The sequence below is a fragment of the Falco rusticolus genome, chromosome 3, assembly GCF_015220075.1.
Source record: "Falco rusticolus isolate bFalRus1 chromosome 3, bFalRus1.pri, whole genome shotgun sequence".
Classification (NCBI taxonomy): domain Eukaryota; kingdom Metazoa; phylum Chordata; class Aves; order Falconiformes; family Falconidae; genus Falco; species Falco rusticolus.
This window is the reverse complement of record NC_051189.1, coordinates 50,874,271-50,894,597: the sequence shown is the minus strand read 5'-3', so window position 1 is coordinate 50,894,597 and position 20,327 is coordinate 50,874,271. Positions and strand designations below refer to the sequence as shown.

General features: G+C 41.3%; 1 protein-coding gene across 2 annotated transcripts in view; it reads left to right on the top strand.

The window, feature by feature from the left end:
• The window catches only part of DTNA (dystrobrevin alpha), a 234,311-nt gene that overhangs the window by 25,890 nt on the left and 188,094 nt on the right, over nucleotides 1-20,327 (top strand). The window contains exon 1 of one of the 2 annotated variants that reach the window (XM_037380454.1): nucleotides 18,554-18,783. The exons of the other annotated variant lie outside the window; for it this stretch is intronic. Coding sequence (XP_037236351.1) covers nucleotides 18,767-18,783 — 17 coding nt within the window. The 5' untranslated portion in view covers nucleotides 18,554-18,766. Of the gene's footprint in view, nucleotides 1-18,553; nucleotides 18,784-20,327 lie in introns of those variants that run through there. 2 annotated transcript variants of the gene reach the window in all.

Genomic DNA, 20,327 nt, shown 5'->3' with positions numbered 1-20,327 from the left:
CTGTCATTCTTTTGCCAGGAAGTGACCATGTTTTATATGATAGTATTTCCCTTGGAAGCGCTTCCAGTAGGACTCAAAGATTTTGAAAAGTGAATGTTTTCTAACTGAGGCTAAATGTGGGCAAGAGCATAAATAGAACTTGATTTTACAGAATACGTTCTGTGTCACGGTGTCTGCTTTATGGAGGACAAAAATACCTGCAATGCAGAGAGTAAGATGGTAAACATGACTCTGCCCTTTTGCTCAACAGTATCTCTCACTTGAAATACTTGAATCTTAAATGGCCAGCTTATCAGTCCTTTGAAGTTGGTGAGAAGACTGCAAATGTTTCAGTGTATTCAGTCTTCCTGTCTAAATATCCAGGGAAGCCATATGAGGGCAACAAGACAAAAAAAGATCATGCAGATCATACAGTTAAGAAAAAGTGGGTATCCTAACTTCTTCAGTCTTTTCCAGGTTGCTTGCGAAAGCTGGATAATAGAAGGGATACACTGTCTTCTGAGATAACAAATCTTAATGTACTTTCTTAGCTCCTTTTCAAGAGCCAGTGTGCCGTTTTATTCTGAAAAATGGAATAAAATGAAAGTCAAAACCAAATCAGTCTTTTGGGCTTTGTCCCAATATTTGCTGTAATTGACATGGCTGACATGGCTAAGGTTACTGTGAATATATCAGAAGAACTACAATCAAATGTTGAGTGTTTGAACAGGCTTTTCCATAGCTTGGCTGCTAAGGCTGTCTTTACCTAGAATTTTATTGTCACTGAATGATCAGACAGTCCCTTTTGTTAACTCAAACTGTTTTTTAAAAGATAATTGGTCTTTTTAAGTTTTAATTGGATCTTCAGATTTTATACGATAAAGCTGACTGTGCAAAATGCATGAAATGGCATTAGGTTTATTTTATGTACTGTAACTGACCATGCATAAAATTCATGTAATAAATTAAACCTTGACAAATTAATATTTTGTCCCCTTCACCTCAGTGCAGTCTGGGTGAGCAGAACATACGGATATTCCATATATTTAGCAGTCTTAACAGGATTTTAGGTGTTTTGGGAGTATTTGGTTCTACCTTAATGTTGTCCACTCTGATCTGTAGACTTCTTGTCAAGAGGTAGGTCCATGTTAAATGCCTTTGAAAATACCAAATATGATGTAGCTGCTTTGCATTGGGAGCAAAGATTAGTAGAGAAAGTAAGTTTTCTAAGGCACTGTAACAGATATATTTGTTGAGATGAACCTCACTTTTGGAATTGTATCAATTGAGGCAAAGAGCAGGAATTAGCTTTGCAAATCAAAATGGAAGCCTTACCATGAAAAGGAACCTAAGCAGAAAGTAGGCTGGAATACTGCTCTCTTTAGCATTTACATTCAACATAAGTCCTACCATATACTACCACCCTTTTGGTATATTGTGTATTTTGCTATGCACGTTTAATTATCTATATAAAGCCTTTATATTAATTTGTCTTTGAATGTATGCTCTGAAAATGGTGACTTTGCAGATTTATACGATGAACTCTGCATTTGTGTTGGTGGATGAATGATTTAATAGCTCAGAGAAAGCAAAAAGTCATCAAAGGCAGCAGAAATATGTCTTTAAGAGTGTACAGAGCTGAGATTTCAATCAAGGAACATAGCTATCATGTTCTGATGTCATGTCTCGATCCTCAGGTAGATCCTGTGGTGAAGTGAGGCGATAAAAAATTTGTGACCTCACAGCAGTAAGAAATTAAAATATAGGACAACGACATTACTGGAGCCGTAAGGGAAAAAAAGGTTCAAGTTGAGAACAGCAGTTGTGAAGGCATGTTTATCTCCAATCTAAAGTACAAAATGGTTCAAGGAGAAGTTCCTGATAAAGTAATTTGGTCTCCTAGTTTGCCCCTGAAAAATTCTTCTTAAGATACTGTAGAGCAGCTTAGTGGAACAATAAAAGCAATTGCCAACCTGAGTGTATACAGAAAAGCAAGTCTTTGTTAGCAAAGGGAGAAATTAATTCTGTCACGTACTAATGAGGTGTAAGTTTTCAAACAAAAAAAAACCAATTTCCTTACTCATCTGTCTTTTATAAACTTTTAAGAGTTTGAAAACTATTCTGAACTCTTACTGTCTAATTGATGTGCAAGTTCTTGTGTGGCAGTGTATGGACTACTGATACTGAATTTGGCAATCTATTTTAGTTTGACCATTTGGTTATTCTGTGTGCAAATAGCCTATACAATTAAGTGTATGTGACTTCTTTTGCTGGTACTTCTGTCACGTCATAAATGCAGTGACCCTCACAGAAGAGGTTAATGGCTTTCGTGTCCTGATGCCATTTGTCCAGCACAGATGTAAAACAGAGCACAAAAGGTCTGGATCTGCAGTGTTCTTTGGCTTGTCCGAAATATTTTTTTAATAAATGGCAACAGAGGTTTTAGAATATAGGATAGAAATAAATCTCTAATTGCCATCTTCGTTATCTTTCAAGTGAAAAATACTTGTGAAAAGGGCCTTGTTTAATCATACAAAAAGTATTTTCAGAGTAATTTATGGGTAAGTAAATATTTATTACTGGTGCAGAATCGTAGTAAGCCACAGCAGAGTTTTATTAAGAAATGACCTTATACTTAATGATTATGTTATAAATTTAAACTGCAATAATCTGCTTTCAAAATACGGGTCGGTGACTCTCATCACACTGTAGTAAAGGCTGTCATATAGGAGGTTGTGGAGCAGGCTAAAGGGAAGGCTCCTGGGACCAGGCAATTAAAACATCCTGAGCACACAGCTTTCACAACAGTGCTTACTCTGCATGTGGCAGAAGCATTAGGAAAACTTGTATTGTTTCATGGTTTTTTTTCCAATAGCAAAATTTACAGTTACTGAAGTTTAATTTATGTATGCGTTAGCTGGAAAAGCTTTAGGCATTTGTGCATAGAACTATAGGAAGTATGATAACTGTTTTTCCTACTCTTAGCACGAAATGTTCAGAGAGGGTCACCACTCCTGTGTGAGAAACGTGTGCATAGTATGACTGAGAAGATCACTGACCAAGGGCTAGAAGAGATTAAACACTTCAAGTTAGCTCTCCCACTGCTGCTTTTCAGGGTTGGAGTCAGCTGCTGTGTGAATGCTGTGTGCTCAGGACCTGTGAACGGCTGGGTCCCACGATCCTTTCCCCTAGCCTGCTCCTGAATCTTCCTATATGACAGCCTCTTCGCAGAGGGCAAACATCTCCTCTTGAGTGCTGTGTGAAAGACTGCAGAGAAGTACCTTTGGGTAGCTCCTCTGTCCTTGATGCTCCTTTGCACATTTATTGTCTTCTGTGAAGCAAAGGGCCTTTGTGCTGGAGGGGTGAATCTCATGTCCCCTATAAATCCAGTAACATTGATGCAAATGGCACACATACATTTCTAGGATTTACTGCCATTGTTATATGAGTGTTCTCATATAAAAGAAACCCCTTAAATACCAGGGGCCAAATATATTCCTAAGTATAAAGTGTTCAAATAAAATGAGCCAAAATACCAAATTCCCATCCAGATTGTCACCATCCTTTTTTTTTATCCCCAGTTGCCTGCACCTCAGATCTGACAGTGATTTAAGATATGCAGGTAAATATTGTTGTGTATTTTGGAAGTCCCAGAGTGAGCACAGTTTCATGCATCTTGGGGGCCAGCTGAGGAGTCTTGTTAGCTGAGTATTACTTGTATACCATACCACAGACAAAATGTTTCCTTCTGCTAGTATTATTGCAGTATTTGCTTAAAAGGAATTGTTGCACAGAGATATTAGTATGACATCTTTAGTTCTTTGGGTTTTAAAGCTCAGATTAATGTTTGCAGTTTTGCAGGGACCTGATTCATGTCCACTGGTTTTGAAAAAATTTAGATGTATCAAATGAATGTCAGCAGTACTGCTAGTTTGCTAGTCCCTCAGTGTCCTGAGGTGCAGATTTGCAATGTCTTGTATGGTAGGAAAGGAGTGGGCAAACTGTGTATGTTGGTACCACTGTCCACCCATGTGAGAGTCAAAACAGAAAAATAACTACCTGTATTAGCTTTACAGTATAGCTATAAATTGAGGAGCCTTCTCAACAAAATGGACCCCCATGATGCTTGGCTGGCAAGTGTCTCTAGAAGAGCATCACAATGGAAAAGGGCTGCCAGCAAGATGGAACAGCAAAGCTTCTCCAACCAAATGGCCTGAGGACTGAGAAGACAGGCATGCATTTTGGCGCTTATCCCATGGTGACTTCCCTCTCAATAAACCTTTTCTCAGGGCAAAATCTAGTAGAAGGATCCCAAGCAGAGCTGCAGCCTCCCTCCAATTGCAAGATTTGCTATAGGAGGGAAGCAGTGAGCCTGTTGTCATTATGGTTCTGCTTTACTGCCCTGTTAAATGTGGTGCCTTATTGCTATTTTTAATTTAATTCTTTTGTGAGATTGGAGGCGATAAAACAAATTGTTTCTATGCTTCATTCACACACCTAATGGGAGAACAGTGCAAGGGAGCTGCAAACTGTAATTCACATGAGGTACAGCAACAGGAATTTCCAAATGCACATGCTTGGAGTATGCTGAAAAGCTGACATTTGCTAATGAGTCCACTTTCATCCCCATTTCTGGTTGTACCTAAGTATAATTTATAATATCAGTGCCTTACGTCATGAACCCTAGATTCATTTGTGCTATCCAGTGGTTTTCATTGTAAGTCAAAGGGCGCCTGCCTAAGGGTATATATGTGACCTTGTAAAAGGCTTTTTGCTGTTTCAGCAGATGTAGGAGAGACCACAAGTGAGAGCAAAGTTTCTTATCAGGGACTAGAAGAAGAGACCAGGGGTTGGGCAAATTGTGTTGATACCTGCCCATTGGCATCTAGATCGAAAGCTAAAGGATTAAAGAGTCCTGCAAGTAGAAAGCTGGAGTTGCAGGGCCACGGGGAGTGATGTACAGTGTGAGAGAGATTTAATAAGCCAAGTGGAGGATTGATGGGTTTTATTTCCCTTCTGATTTTTGCATTGAGCGTAGAAGGCACCATGGGTAATATGAGACTGCTCCAAGAGAAGGAGAAAGCAAACTATCCAAAGGCATAAAGGGTGGACTATTGATGCACCTCCTCATAGGCAACAAAAGAAATTACGTATGCTTGCTGTGGATGCCTGATACTCCAGTTTGTGTGCAGATGATACCAGTGAGCCATGTGAGTGTCCACTGCTGTTCCAAGAGGCAAAACTAAGGCAAGAGGTAGGTGATCTCTCAATGTAAATTGATCTTTCTACATACTATGTTTATGTTTGTTCATATAGCTGCTTTGTAATTAGTTCTGCCAGCTCTTGGTTTCCATATTTCTTGAGGAATGACAGTACACTCTTAGATTTACTTCTGTTTATACGAACTAAATACTAGTGAACCTGTCCATCTAAAGGACAAATTATAAATCATATTTTCCTCAGCTCTGTGCTGGACTTACCCGTATTCCTAACTATTAAAGCTGCTTTATTTTATATGTTCTTCCGTCTTACAAACAGTTACATAAGTTTATAGTCCTGTGTAATTTAGCTATACACTTCTTACACTGAACTCATACAGAGGAAATCATGACAAGTTATGTAGGAGGAGGATTTCCAGTTATTCAAGGCCTGAAGTGATGAAATTATATAGAGATTTATATTTTTATTAAGCAAAATCATGGTGTCTCTAGAACATCTCCATCGCATACTAGCTTGAATATACATGAGAAGCGTCATTATCAAGGTTATATACCTGAAGTTCTTTTAAAAAAAAAAATTATACAGGGTTGAAAAATAACATTTAACGCCATAGCTCTTAGGAAGGAGAAACCTGTAGTAGCCAGGTGATTCCTGACAGTGTGGAAAGTTCTCAAAGCAGACTGTATATTATCCAGTGCCAGTGTAAAGGGAAAGAAAACCATTTTTCAAGTAAAGAAAATGCCTGGGATATTGTCATTAACAATTTGGAGCAAGAGAATTTCTAGTTTGGTGGGGTGTTTGTTATTTGTTAATGTGCTTAGTGGCTGCAGCCTGGGCCCAGACCAGCTGCATCCCCTGTCCTTGCTGCACTACCCTTGTTCACCAGCTGACTTGTTTTATGATCAAGGCAGAAAGTGTTATCAGCCCATGGATTGCGATCCAAGTTTTGTAGTTGAGCAGTGGTGTACACTGAACAATTGTCTTCCTCTCCTTTCCAAACCTATTTACTGAATCAAATTTATAGTATGATACTATTCCAACTGAGCAGGGAGAGGACTCCTTCTGAGGCTCTGTGGGCAAAGACCTTCTGTGGTGGAGCAGGGGTCTAGCTATTACCTAACTAGTGCAACTACGAATGGAGTTGCTTTTCTTGTAAGTATACAGATTAATCCAGGGAGGGCATCTGTGAGGTCAGCCATGCCACAGAAAGTTAGGGATAATGCTGACAAAGAAATGGGCCGTCAGGTACTGAGATGGTACACGGTTATGTGCCCATTCATCTTGTGCCACTGAGGCTTCCAGCTGGCTCTGGCAGAAACAAAATAGATGCATGCTTAGAACCATGTCTGAAGGTGGAACACAGCACATTTTGTAGGTCTGGCTTTAAGGTAGAATGTAAGAAGCAGTATTACCTGCTTGGTTATGTCTCTGCAGCAATGATACAGACATGGAAATTTGGCAGAGGGGATTGCCATGCTAAGTAACCTATATCCTCATTGCCCTTCATGCTAAGGAATCCTCAGTCTCTTGGAAGAGAGTTGTGGCTTATCCTATGAAGTTGTGTGAACGGTGCTGTAGAAATGTGATTTTAACATACTGTGTCCACAAAGGGCTTGGCATCATCACCAGTTAGGTTTCAGTTACCTCACAGTGCAAGGCAAGATGTCCCTACATGCCTGTTGGGGGGAGCCATGAGGCTGGTTTTGCCCTGGATAGGCAAAAATCAAAAAGTCCAAATCAGAAATGTGGGTGAATGTCTTTAAATACAGGGTACATTTTAAAACCCCTCATTATCTTTAAAAGATCTTCACTTCTGCCTCGCTCATGTAGTCTTATTTCAGTCTCTCCTGGTAGCTCAGTTCTATTCCCAGAGGCCTGAAATTAATAAATCCAAACATGCTCTGTTTAGACTTCTACCCCATGGCCAGCACACCCGATATGGCATTTCGGAGACTGAGGGAAGTGAGCCACATTTGCTTATGGAAAAAAGAAAGAACTGCAGCAATACAATGACGTAAGGTTTATCCTGCAGGTTCACCTCAGGTTACAACCGGATCTAATTCAGCATGCTGTTGTCAGTACAGCTTAGTTCAGCTAAACCAAGAAAACACAGTTCAATTCTGCATACAGCTAACTCCCACATAAAGCATCAAAACCTTTCCAATCTAATTTTTATTGCAGGCTTTTTTTTTTTTTTTTATTTGAAGAGCTGTTGGGCCTGAATAATGTGGGTTTATTTATCTGTCTTGTACCAAATGAAAGTAATTTTATGAATTTGATTAAAGAACCATCTCAAAGTAAGCAGGAGAAACACACATTTAAAGATGTTCCCACACATCAGATGCTAATGAGGTCACCCAGGAGAACATTGCTCTTTGGGGCTTCTACTTGTCCCCAGGGTGCATTTTCTCACTGGCAAAAGCTCCTGCTATGCAGTCTTAATCTAGAGCATGTTTTGAAATAGCTCTTTCAGCTAGTGATGTGCTAAACTGCTTCTTTGTTTTCATCTTAGTAGACTCTGAGAAATGAATTGCATAAATTTCATAGCAGTGAGATATTTTTGATATATGTAATAATTTTACAATTTGACTTTTATATCACAGTGTAGTGGCAAGCTTCATCAGCCAGAAGACCCTGCAACTCCTAGAACTGCAAATATTCTGAATGTAGTGGCAGACCAGAAGTCAAGTTTCCACTGAACATATCAAGCAGCTCAAAGAAGTGAAATAATGTATCTTGACCCAAATCTAGGCCAAAGTATTTTTACACACCAAAGCAAGTAGAGTTGATGTATGCTTGCTGCCTTCATCTTCAAGTGCTGCTAGCTACTGGCAGGCAGAGCAAAAAAATGGTTTTAAAAGCTAAGTTTTATGGTACACTCCCAAGGCTGTAATCTTTTTTTCTTAAACGGTAAGTTTTAGACAGAAATTTCTTGATTGAACTCTAGTGTTAACCAGACATTGGTGTGTTGGATCTGACCCAGTACATTGTTCCTGACAGTGCTCAGGAACTGGTCAGTTGACAGTTACAGAATAATGTGACAAAAGAGGGATTTTCTTAATCCTTGGGGATTCCCCTTAAGGGGAATGTCTTAATCCCTGACATTTAATCATTGCTTGTGTCAGGAAGTATAAATGTTTGTATTCTGTTGCTTAAAAAAAGCAAGGTTCATTAAGGATTATATTATTTTTTTAAAAAAACAAATGAGTTTCTAATGGGAACATACAGGAATTCATTAACAATCTAATGAATATTTTTTTTTTTATCCTTTTTGGTCCCGATTATATTATGCTGCAGACAGCTCCACAGGGTAAACTATGCTTTACGTTTAAAAAGGTAGAATTTTCTTTAATCTCTTTTAAATTTGCCTGTCAGTTTTAAACTCCCAGTTTAACTTTTCTTCCATATTTCCTTAATTATGTTGTCTTTTGGCTGCAACATGTTATTTTTCTTCTGTTATGAGAAAATAAATAAGAATGTTTCAATTCCCTTGTTTTTACTATTTATAATTTTTATACAGCTATCCTGCATTCATCATCTCTCTCCTCATTTGCCTCCTCTCCAAACAGAAATCGGTCTTTCTTCATACAGCTGATTTCCTGAGCCTCCTGGTGGTTTATGTTCCTGGGGTCTGAACCCTTTCTGTGGCTGCTCTTTTAGCAACCCCATCCATCTGTAGTACTCCTGATGCCAGTTCTTTCATTTTGTTTGCTTGTGGGGAGAGAGCTTCTGCACATCCCCTTGAATTTTGAGTGGTATGCTTGACATTGCAAGTGTCACCAGAAGTGGTGCAAGCTGGAGTTCAAACAAGTGGTAGGTACCATTGGGCTGCTGTCACGGGGGATGAGATCGTACATTCATTCTGTCTCTGTGATGGATTTGTCTAACTCTCTCCAACTCAGGCTGACTTTGATCCCATATAATGAAAAGCCTTAAAATAGAAAGTGGAAGGGAACAGAGAGGAGCTTTAATTATTTACTGGCTGGGTCGAATCCATACCTTTTGTAAAGACACTTCTTTTGTTGTTTTTTGGTCTATTCAGTTCTCATTAAGCCAAATTTAAATCTTTGTGCTCAGCATTGATTCAGATTCTAGGGCTGATTAAAGAGGCTTTTGAAGGATGATGCATTTTTTTCTTCTTTGACTTAGTTATTTTTTTCCATCTACTAAATGGAATAAAAACGCTCCCTAAATAATTTTCAGTATTTTAGTCACAGTAGTGCTAGGAGGTTCCAGCTCAAAGTTTTAGTTGCTCTGAGCACCTAGAAACGTGACATCCATCCTAAAGCCACTGAAGGCTATGTAAGTAAAACAGATAGGCAGTGGGAGGAAGTAAGTTTGTAAATTCCCAAATTCACAAAACAAATTTGTGGCAAAGCTGAGACCTGATGAGGTACCCTACCACTGATACTGTGGTGTTTAACTGCAAGCCCATGCTGGCCCTGCTGTATTCACCCCTTAAGTAACACCTGAGTAGCACAGCATGGTGTGGTGGTCTGTGACACAAGTACCCCCTGACTGACTGCATTTCAGAGTGGTATTCCCAGATACAAAAGTGGTTCCCATCATCCTGAACGTTTTAATAATGTGTTTTTGCCCTCCTCTGGAAACAGTAGAGGTGTCATCTCCCTCATTGCGTAGGAGGAGTTAATGCAGGGTGTGAGTACAGCTCCTTTGTGAGCATCTTGTCCTGCCAGGTTGTGCAGAAGGAGGCAGGGTATCATCCCCAATCCTTCCCCTTCTCTGGAGGCTACTTGAGGGAAGGGGGAGAAAGGGCAGGGGAGAAAAGCTTTTGGTGTGCCAGTTCTTCACATCATTTCGCTTACAACGAGAAACACCCTTGCAGTTACCTCTGTAGTCAAGCCAAAAGCTCACCAGATTTATTTTGGAAGCTAGCATCTTCATAGTGTTCATGGCTGTAAAATCTGCATGCTTGAGTTGAGGCTTGAGGAACCTCATTGCCTATCAGTATCACTACATCCATGGCTCCTTCACAAAAATAGACAGTAATGTGAAAGATAGTGATAGTTCAGAGAAATGTCCTTGCTTTATCCTCACCCTCTTGGTGCGTGTTGATACGTTAACAGACTACTGTACATAAGGGAAAACATGCCTTTAATAGTTCTGTCTCTGCTGCTGTTAATTTGATTTCCCTCAGGTAGTCAGTGTTCAGTCACAAAGTCCTGGAGCAAGACTTTTTGTAGGAAGAAGTACAAATAATTTACACTGTAATGTCTGAGGCTCTTAGATAAAGCATACACTGCTCTGAACAAAGCAAAAAAAAAAAATTTATTGGGGATAAACATGGTGAATTCAGAGAGATGGGAGGAGGTGCTATAATAAGGAGCATGTTTTTTCAAAGCAGCTTTGTGGTATCTGACAATGAGTAGATTATGTCCAGAGCTGTGCTCAGTCTCTGTGCCATACATGTTGTATATTTGCGGGCTGTTTGTTATGACACTTCACAGGAAAATGTCAAAATAATTTGTAATTATTACTGGATTACTACAGGTAAAATATTTTTCAATATCTCAGTTTTCCTGTGGAAATTGTTTACTTTATATTTTCAGCTCCATTCCAGCTTCTGTGTAAACTGGGCAAGTGTAAATTAAGTACATTGTGTCAGTCCTGAGGCCAAACCGCATTTGTTTGCGTTTATGTAAATCCGGAGTACTGCCTTTGACAAGAACACTGCATTCTGCCCTGAATTGTCATGTCCCATTCCATTGCTGGAGCCCCTCATTTAGGGGCGGGATTTTTCAGCAGGACTTAATGCTACTGCAACATTTGTTCTAATACTACTGTAGTATTGCATGGCTCATACAGCTTTGCAAAAACTAAAATTGAAGAATTTAGAGCAAAATTAGGTCATGGCAAAATGCATTTGAAAATGCCATGCTAATTGTTCACAACTTTAAAATTACTGCATTAGTTTCTTCTGAATTTGCTCTGTTCCATAGATCCCATTGACATTTCAATGTAATTCACTTTATCACTGTGTTATATCATAAAGTCCTATTTCCAGTATTTTCATTAGCTGGTAGATGTTCTGTAATATAAAAGGAAATAATACTTGGGGCATGGAGAAAAAAGGGAATGCAGTTAGTCTGTTAACCTTGCCTTTCTGGAATTCACAGATTAATTATTTTAATCTCATATGGGTATTAGGAAGGTTTTTTGGTTTTGTTTCTAGTTAAAGTTGTGTAAAGTTCCTGAAATTCTCTGGAAGGTTTAAGATGAGTGTATGACTGGTCTTGATTTCCATAAATCAGTGCTAAAAGGGAAGTGTGGACTAACTTAAATACTGCTCTGGAGATCACAAAAAGCATATTGTAATGTTTGAACATTTGAAAAAAAGCACTTTTCTTGGGGTGCGGGTTTTCCCTATGTTCAGATAAATGCTGCAGATGTCTTTTACAGGTGGTATCCAGTGTTGCCAATTTCTTAGCTCTCAGAAATAAGTGTACAGGATGGAATGATTGACTGGAGTTGTGTTCAGGTGGTCACAGGTTGAAAAAAACATTCTCTACGACAGTCAGATTGGGAATTCCCACATGATTAATTGACTCCATTTCCATAAGCCATTCTTCCCCTTGCTGCCTTTTTTGCCTGCGCTTCGAGTTGTCTAAAGGTGGCATGGCACTAACAGGACTGACAGGTGGGGGGTGTTTGGTGGGGGGGTGTTTGCCCACCCGGCTGCGGCTGCCAGCCCGCTCGGGGAGCCTCATGGGCCTTTCTCTGCAGCTGATCCTGACACCCATCCATCTCGTAAGATGAGATCATTATCTAAATATGTGTGCTAGAGCGAGATGATTGTGCCCAAGGAGAGGCATGATTTTCCTGTGCCTCTCTGGAAGCGTAAGGATAACACTGGCAGGTACAGAGCAAAAGAGATTTGATGGGTTAAACGGGCAAAAACAAAAATGTGCCATCTCCTGAGTGTGGTGGTGGTTTCTTCCTGATCAGCCATGACTTTATCCCTTTCCCAAGTCTGTCTGGGTCTGTGTTACCTGCAGATAGCTTGCTGAAAGCTGCCATGCCTTATCCCAGCTTTTTGTGCTGACATTTGGGATTTCTCCACAGGATGGGTACAGCAGAGGGAGCAGTAGGATAAGGTTCTCCCAGGCCGTCTCACCCTGTGTGCTGCCGCCCCAGCCCAGCCCCTCCGGCTGATCAGAGCTCCTCTTCTCTCCGTTTACCCCCAGCAGCACTGAGACCCCCAAGCCTGAAGGGTCTGTGCGTGCCTTGGGTCCAGAACCGAGAGGGAGAGAGAGAGGGCTGTGTGGTAGGGACACCTCCCCAGCCCCTGCAGAGCAGATGTATTTCAGAGAGCAAGTCAGACTCTTCTTGCTTTTACATAACTGATCGGATGGGATTTTTGTTGTTGGCCTATATATTAATGCTCCAGCTCTCATTAGCAGTTTCTGAGACTTCCAGGCTTCCTTCTGTGTTATTGCTATATATTCTTTCCTTAAAAAAAAAAAAAAAGGTAATCTCTTTTTCCCCAAGTTTTTTGTCTGAAGGGTGGAATAAAGTGAGTTTTATTTTAGAGCAGGAGGGTTTTTTCGGTGGTATGTGGGATGAAATGAACAGTCCCTGTTCCTACCCTTGGCTTAACTGAACAGAGAATCTGTTTCATGGATTATCCTCTTCCAGTTCTGAAAAAAGTGTGTGTCACTCTATCCACATGCGTGTCTGCCTGCACGCACACTTTAAGTATTGGTTGATTTTCCACAAAAGGCCTGTGGTTGTCTGTCCAGGCAAATATAAATACATAATTTGTGGCATTTTTATGAAATAACTTACTGGAAACCTTTTCCAATGCAGAATACAGTGCTGCAATGAAAGCAAGGTGCTGGATTGACACAGGATAACAGGGCCATTTCCATAAGAAAAATATTTGCTTAACTTCATAATCTCAGCAATAATAAGAAAGTTGTGACAACAAATTTTGGTGCTGTGATCTTTCACAAACATTCTGATTATTCTTTTCAGGAACAGGTTGCAATGAGCTCTCCTAATTAGCAGTCTTCACTACCTTTTGTATACTTTGTTAGATCAGACATGAAGCCTTCAAAGCAGTAGAGGATTCTTACCATCGAGGAGACAAAGAGCATCTCATGCTGGAGCAAAGGCTGTGTCACGAATATTTGTAGCTGGCATGTGGGGTATTTTGTTTTCCGAGTTTGGCTATAACGCTATGTTTGTTTGTCTCACTTCTGGTCATAGCCAGCAGTTTTGAACTCATTAGACACCTTTGCTAAATTTAACAGAAAAAAATCTCAACTATACTGATTCGCCTTGACTCTCATGAAGTGGGATTCAAGATAGCACCCCAATAAGGACAGGGCAGGTAACATTCGCCTCTTGAAACAGCTCCCACGTGTGCTAGCTGGTCAGTCTGAGCACACACAGCTCTGAAGCAGCTGCATGACTTGTTCCCTGCTTTTTGCCCAGGTAGGGAGAAGGTACAAAAGGGCACGTGGAAGGAAGCAGGAGTGCCGATTAGGGCTGTACCTTGGAGGCCTGGGGAAATTAAAAGGATTATTGTGGAGGTGGGGGCAAAGTTTGCATAGTATGTTAAAAGGAGCTGAAAGTGTAGGTGGGCAACACTCATGCCTGAGGGGTAGGGGTGGTTGTGAAAGTTTAGAGGAAAGGGGGGTTGCTGTGTTTGGGAGCAATAAATAACAAAGTAGCCTGAATCTTTAGGAAAATAGTCTTCATTAGATGCTCTGCTAACCAATCAACTTTAATGAACTATAGCTGTGACTTCAAACCTTTCAAGTTCAGTGTTTTCAGGTGGAGAACCTATAGTGGATGATACAGCTTTTTTATTTATCCATGAATGCCATTGTGCCACAGGAGACTTTTCCAGGGCTCAGCACTGTGTGGGTTTAGGTTTACCTGGCTTTTTATTTTTAGAAAACTATTTTTCCTTTCAGTGTGGTAAAATTAAACCATTTACTTACAAAACCTAATTTTTTTTAAAGTTCTCTTCATTTTATTATATCTCAGAGATCTTTATGCTGATCAATTCGGACATCTAATGAAAAGAGTAGTCTTTTTCCTGTATTTTCTGTTTGGATTAAAGATAAATGGAAGCAGAATTGTTCTAGTCCTCCTCTTAGATATTTTTCAAGTAAACTTAAATTGCTTAATTCTTCATAATTAACATTCATAATTTGTTCTTGTGTATAAAAATAAACCCAAAGCCTTTATATCCTGGCTCTTGTAGATGTGACATGCTTGTATATGATGATAAACACTGGTTTAAACCACAGGTTTGTCCAAAAACCTTTACCAAACTGTAAATAGAAGATGTGGAAAAAAGGAAAGAAATGTTTAAAAGTAAATCACAGATTTTTTTTAATCAGTAAAATGGATTGACTCAAAATATGATTTGTTCCTGAAGCTTAGATGCATGACCATGGACGATCTCCCTTCTTCCCACATAGTTTGAATCAAAGAAACACGGAAATCAAGAACAGAAAAGCCAGCACAGAAAATCCTTTCGTGCTGCAAAACTGCTCACAGAGTATGTACCAAGTGCATTCCCCATTTATCTTACTAATGCTTACTGAGAATTGAAGCAATTTGAGTATGTTTTGCAAATAGCAGAGCTAACCCATCTGAACATTTTTTGTGACTGAGTTTCCTCCCATCATCCTGTGAGTCTCCTGGAAATGGTAGGATTATACTTAGAGCAGTCAGACTCCACACTGGGAGGCCAGGGCAGTGTTTTTTCCTGTGGGAGCCCATCTCAGTCCCCTGGATTGCTTCCAGAGCAAATGTACCCTGCTGTGCCGGAGGCTGTGTTGGAGGCAGCAGCAAGAGAGCAGGTGTTCAGGGGCTGCCACCAAGAGCCCTCTGTCCCCACCAGCTCCAATAGCTGTTCCCCATCTCTTGCAGTAAAAAAAGTGGTAGGTGGGAGAGAAGCAACTCATGGGTCAACACTTGGCCAAACCGTGCCTGTTGGACCATGTTGGAGAGGGCTCTTGGTGTAACCACATAGCTGAGTAGCCAAGGCTGGAGGTAGGCTGGGGGAGTGAGGGGTGTGGAGATTGAGCGATGCTGAATGAAGTCAGTGTGCTGGGTCCACTGTGACAGGCAGGAACTGCATACCTGTCAATGTAGTGGCAGCCCCCTACTCAAAGCTCTTGCTCTCCAAAAAACCCATGCTGAAATCATCTGCAGAGGTTTACAAGATTATTCCTAAGAGCAAGAAGTAGTCTGAGTAAGACCTAGAAGGACTGAACCCGTAGGGTAGAAGATGTTGCTTGTCCCAGTAAGCCCAAATCTTAAGACTGCCAAGACAGATGAATTCAAGACACTGACAGACAAGGGAAGACAAAGAGCAAATTCTGTACACATTAAAAATAGCTAAATGTGAAGGGACAGATCATGCCTCTTAGGCACTGGGCTAAATTGGGAATGGGTAGGAAGTCACATGGCTCCAAACATGTTACCTATTTACACTTGTCACTGGTACCAAATTACTTTCTCCTCCCTGCCGCTCCCTTGTCTGCTCCCACGCCAGCTCCAGCTCCCACTCCTCTGTAAGAATTCGCTATTAATATGTATCCACATATGTCAAATCTAATGCCACAGAGGTCCCTGATCTGTTACATTTGGTGATGGCTATAAGCAACAGACCCTGCTGAGAGAGAAAGAGTAGTATCCCTTCTCACAGGTGTGGTAAATCTGTCCCAGACACTGGTATTACTGCATCTCTTCATCTGAGGAAACTGGACACCTGTCTTTTCCCTTAGCTTACGTGATACAGTTTTTGGACATATGACCTCTGTCCCATTCATGGGATTGGGGTCGTGCTGTCCACATTGACATCCAAGGTTTCTCAGTATTTTCCAGCATCCTGTTTTACAAAGCTCCACCCACCACATACTCTTAGGTTTATAAATAACTTCTTAAGAGACAAGGGAAGTAAACACATTAAGTGTTCTTTTTAGAGGATCCAAAACCCAATCTCTTCCACCCCCTCCACCTCCCACCACCCCACCACCCCCCACCTTCCCCGTATCTAGTAAGGGAAATACACAAGTTTAGATAAAAGTGTGGTGCTTCTGTTGATTTCCCTGCCTTTGTTTTTCCCCACACTTAAGCACTCTCTAGAGGTAGGCTAGAGTCCTAGAAACAGCTCAGTCTTAATCCTTCCTGTTCACGACTTTGCTTCTGAATCACCAGATTTGTCTATCACACCTTCTTCCATGGGGAGCTTCTTTCTTCCTTCCTTGTTGCCCTAATTAAAAAGGAGCTCTCAGCCACAAAGACATGACTGACTTGTTTGCCTCTCAGCATCTAAAGCACTGTGCTTTTTAAACCTAATGTTAGCACTTGGTCTCTGATTCTAGTGATTATCTGCCCTTGGAGTCTCACATCCTTACAAACAATTGGAAAAAAAACCCTGTTCTGAGGTACGATGCTGCATTATATGAAGTTGCTCTGTTTGAATGGGGGACACTGTGGCTCAATGACTTTCCAAGGGATTTGTAAGCTGGCAGTGTTAGAGGTGGCTCTGTTGGAAAGCAGTGCCAGGCAGCCTTCCTGCAGTTCACTGCAGCTCCTAAACCTCAGTGATCGACACCTTCCCTGAACCCTTTCATCAGCAGTCAGAGAGTTTTAGGACCTGAGGCAAAGAAGTGACTTCTTCCTGTCTGGCAGGGAGTCCCTGGCATGTTTTACTTTTGCTGGAGGTTGTAAGGCACTCTGGAAGGCATGCATTAAACATACTGAGGTCTGGCTTTGCTAATAGTAACAAAGGTTAGGAATTCAAAATACATCTTTTGACTTTTCAGGAGTTGTCAGCTAGTTTATTCTTTAACATTTATATGTTGCTGGCAACTTTTCCAGGCCCACAAACCTGAGCCGACTCCAGGTTAAGAGGAGCTCTTGCCTTACTGCCTGTGGGACTGATCATGAAAATGGCTGTGAAGCTACTGTTTGGTATATGTTCTATATATACAGTTATCAAAAAGCATCATGAAAAGTAGCTGGCAGGAGATGAAGTGCAGGCTTACTTAATGTGCACTAAGATACATCCCTTTAGATGATTTTTTCACCCTTCTTTAAGCCTTTCCAAGTCTGAGTTGTTTCCCTCATTAGCCTGAAGTAATGTGTGATTACTTTCACTACGAAATCAGTCCAGCCCCTCAACACTGGTGCTCTGAAAAGTGCATCATCGAACAGGACACTGGCAAGGTATTTATAATCTGTGGGTTTTTTAGCTAAGTGATTCTGGGCACAGCTTGGCCTTGCCCCGCTCCCTGCCCCGACCTGTCCTCGCTGCTTGCTTGGCTGCATCCCTGAGTACCGACCCCTCTCAGCAGCAGCTCAGACTGTAAACCAGAGACATTTACCATGTTATTCTGTTTGAATTGGTGTGACTGTCAATTGATATTTTCCAGTTGCAACTGAAAGTGTTCAATAATTCATATGTTTTACATAGAGTCTTGTGGCTTATTCCATTCCCACCCCTGAGATAAGACAGTCTTGATGGCAAGCAGTATTCAACTGGATGCGCATTTACAAATTAAAAACTGCTGCTTCAAAAGGCTGATAGTAGGAGCCAGGGGGTTGTGTCAACACTAACGATGCCTGAAGCCTTTGGTAGGGATACTGACTTTCTGGGTTAGGTGGAAGGACTTTATTTTCCCTCCCCACTTCAATCACCTCAAATGCTTCCATTAATCAGTAGTCTAGTTACTTCTGAGTCTGACTGCTGACAGCATTGCAATGCATTGTTACTGGAAGGAGCCACAGATTTTCCAAGACTGGAAGTTTAGATGCTTTGTGTTTCAGATCTGGTAAAATATCTTTTTGTTTGTTTTGTTTATAAGCCGTTCCTCAGTAAAGCTGTGCCCAGGCAGAAATGCCGTAAACGTCCCAATCTGAGTTTCTGCAGAAGCTCCATACAGCGGAGGGTGAATCACTGCCTTCCCCCAGCCCTGGTGCCCCGCCAGCCGGTCGCCTTTGGAGTCCCCTGCAGAGACGGCTTGCTCGCCGTCCTGTTCTTGACCGAGGTTCGGTCGGTGGGCACACGCCGTACCTCCAGGTACCCGGCGCCGAGCGGGGAGCCGAGGGCTGCGGGGAGCTGCGGGGCGGCCGGCGGTGCCCGGCGGCTCGGGCAGGCTGGCGGGGGGCGCGGCGGTGGGAAGCGGTGAAATCCTGCCTGCCAGCCCCTCCGAGTGCGAGCGGGTGTGCCAGGAGGAGAGGTGGGGATGGGGGCGATGGGGGCGGAGTGGCAGCCTTGGCAGGGAGGGAGGAGGGGGGGGGGGGGGAAGGGGGGCCGGGTGATTGCGATTGGTAAAGCTCCGCAAAGGCATCTGCCTGCAGGACTTCAGAGGAATGTGAAACCAAATCATTTAGAAGTTAAAGATAGAGGCAGAATACACAGCATCTTGTGCCAGGGTTTAAATTCATCCCTCTCTGCCTGGCTTCTCGCAAAGCTCTGCTTGTCAGCTTGCCTCTGTCAGCTCAAACGACTCTAATATTCCCTTAAAAATAACATCATTCTGGATTCTTTGGAATTACTAAGGTGGCAAAAGAGATCATGGTGCATACTGTAGGGTAAGTAGGAAACTTGCCTTTGCATATATTTGCTAGAGTCGTTCCTCCTGGCTTTGCTTCTGCTCTCAGAGCACTCGGCAGTTCCTGTAGGACGAGACAGATATTTAAGTAACGCCTTCCCCACGCGATTTATTCCCCTGTTTTCCCCATACAGATTGAACTTTATTCCTCAGTGAAGTGTTAACTCATGAGGTTACTTGTCTTGAGGAACCTAGGGAGCCTGGGGCTTTAATAATTTTGCCATTACAGTTTTGAGTGCTGTTTTCCTATCAGCTGAATTTTGTTATATACCTTTGCTCTGTGTTAGTGGGATATGCTGTTTGAAATGCTGCTTATTATTACAAAGTTGAAAAGCAAGTTGTTTTCTGCTTTACAGAGGGTGTAATCAGTGTTTGCTTGCTTGTTTGGCCATGGTTTCACATACCTACTATTTCCTCATGTGTGAATTTGATCACAACACAGGGTTAATTAAATTTAACCTTTTTGTTTATTTCTTTCCAAATAATGTTTTTACTTGGTGTTTGGGTTTGGGTGTTGTTGTTTTTTTAACATTTTGACCCTCGTTTTCTCTGAACAGTGTCCTTCTAGTAGTAATTTTAAAAGGTGCGCACATTCCTCTGACAGTCCTCACTGAAATAGTGAGTTTGTGAGTAAAAAGAAGATTCAGGAGATCGTGTTCTTTCTGTAGCTTATCAGAAGTAATTTCAGTATCTAGCAGTTACTTCATTGATCAATGTTTTTCTCAGGCTATTTTTTTAATATTTGTGATGAATCTGTGTTGTTCATGTGGCTGAAAGGATTTTAAAATGTCAGTAACTCAGTAGGAAGTTAGATGTAAGTTACGTTACAGAATGAGAACTTGTGTTCTGAAAGTTTCATCTGAATCTGTGCTGTGAATGAGAATTAGCTACATGCTAACATCATTTTTAGCATTTATCCCAGACATGTGTGTTTTACACTCGTAGTAGAGGAGGTCTTAACTTTGGATTTGGTGGCAGTTCACCCAAACATAGTCAGAATTCCTGACATGTTAGTACTGCCAGTAATAACCGTAGGAAGTAGGTGCTGTCTGCGGATAACTGAAACGCCTAACATTTTTGGTTATATATACCAGTGCCGAAGAGACTCACATAATGGCAGTCTGCGCCTTGCAAAATACGTGGAACTGGGTGAACTAAAATAGAAATGTTTCCTCTGTTTAAAGGAAAGTTGATACATCTGGTATGTTTTATTATCTTCCATTTGATCGAGTTCATCCCTATTGATCAGTTTACCCAAATTTTGCAAAACATCTGGGTATATTTGGGTGAGTACATCTGCTGTCAAGTGTTTTCTGTGTGGTTAAATGTCAGGGATGGAGAAGAAGGAAACCTGTAATCTTTAAGGTAAATGTTAAGGAAGGAAAGGAAAAAACTAACTGCGGGGGTGAGAAAAGACATTTAAACCAGTTCTCTTATAGCTTGTACTAGTTGGGAGTTGTTTTAACTAGCTTAGACTAGCTGAACACTTCAGTCCCATGCTATATTTCCAGGTCAACAGTTACT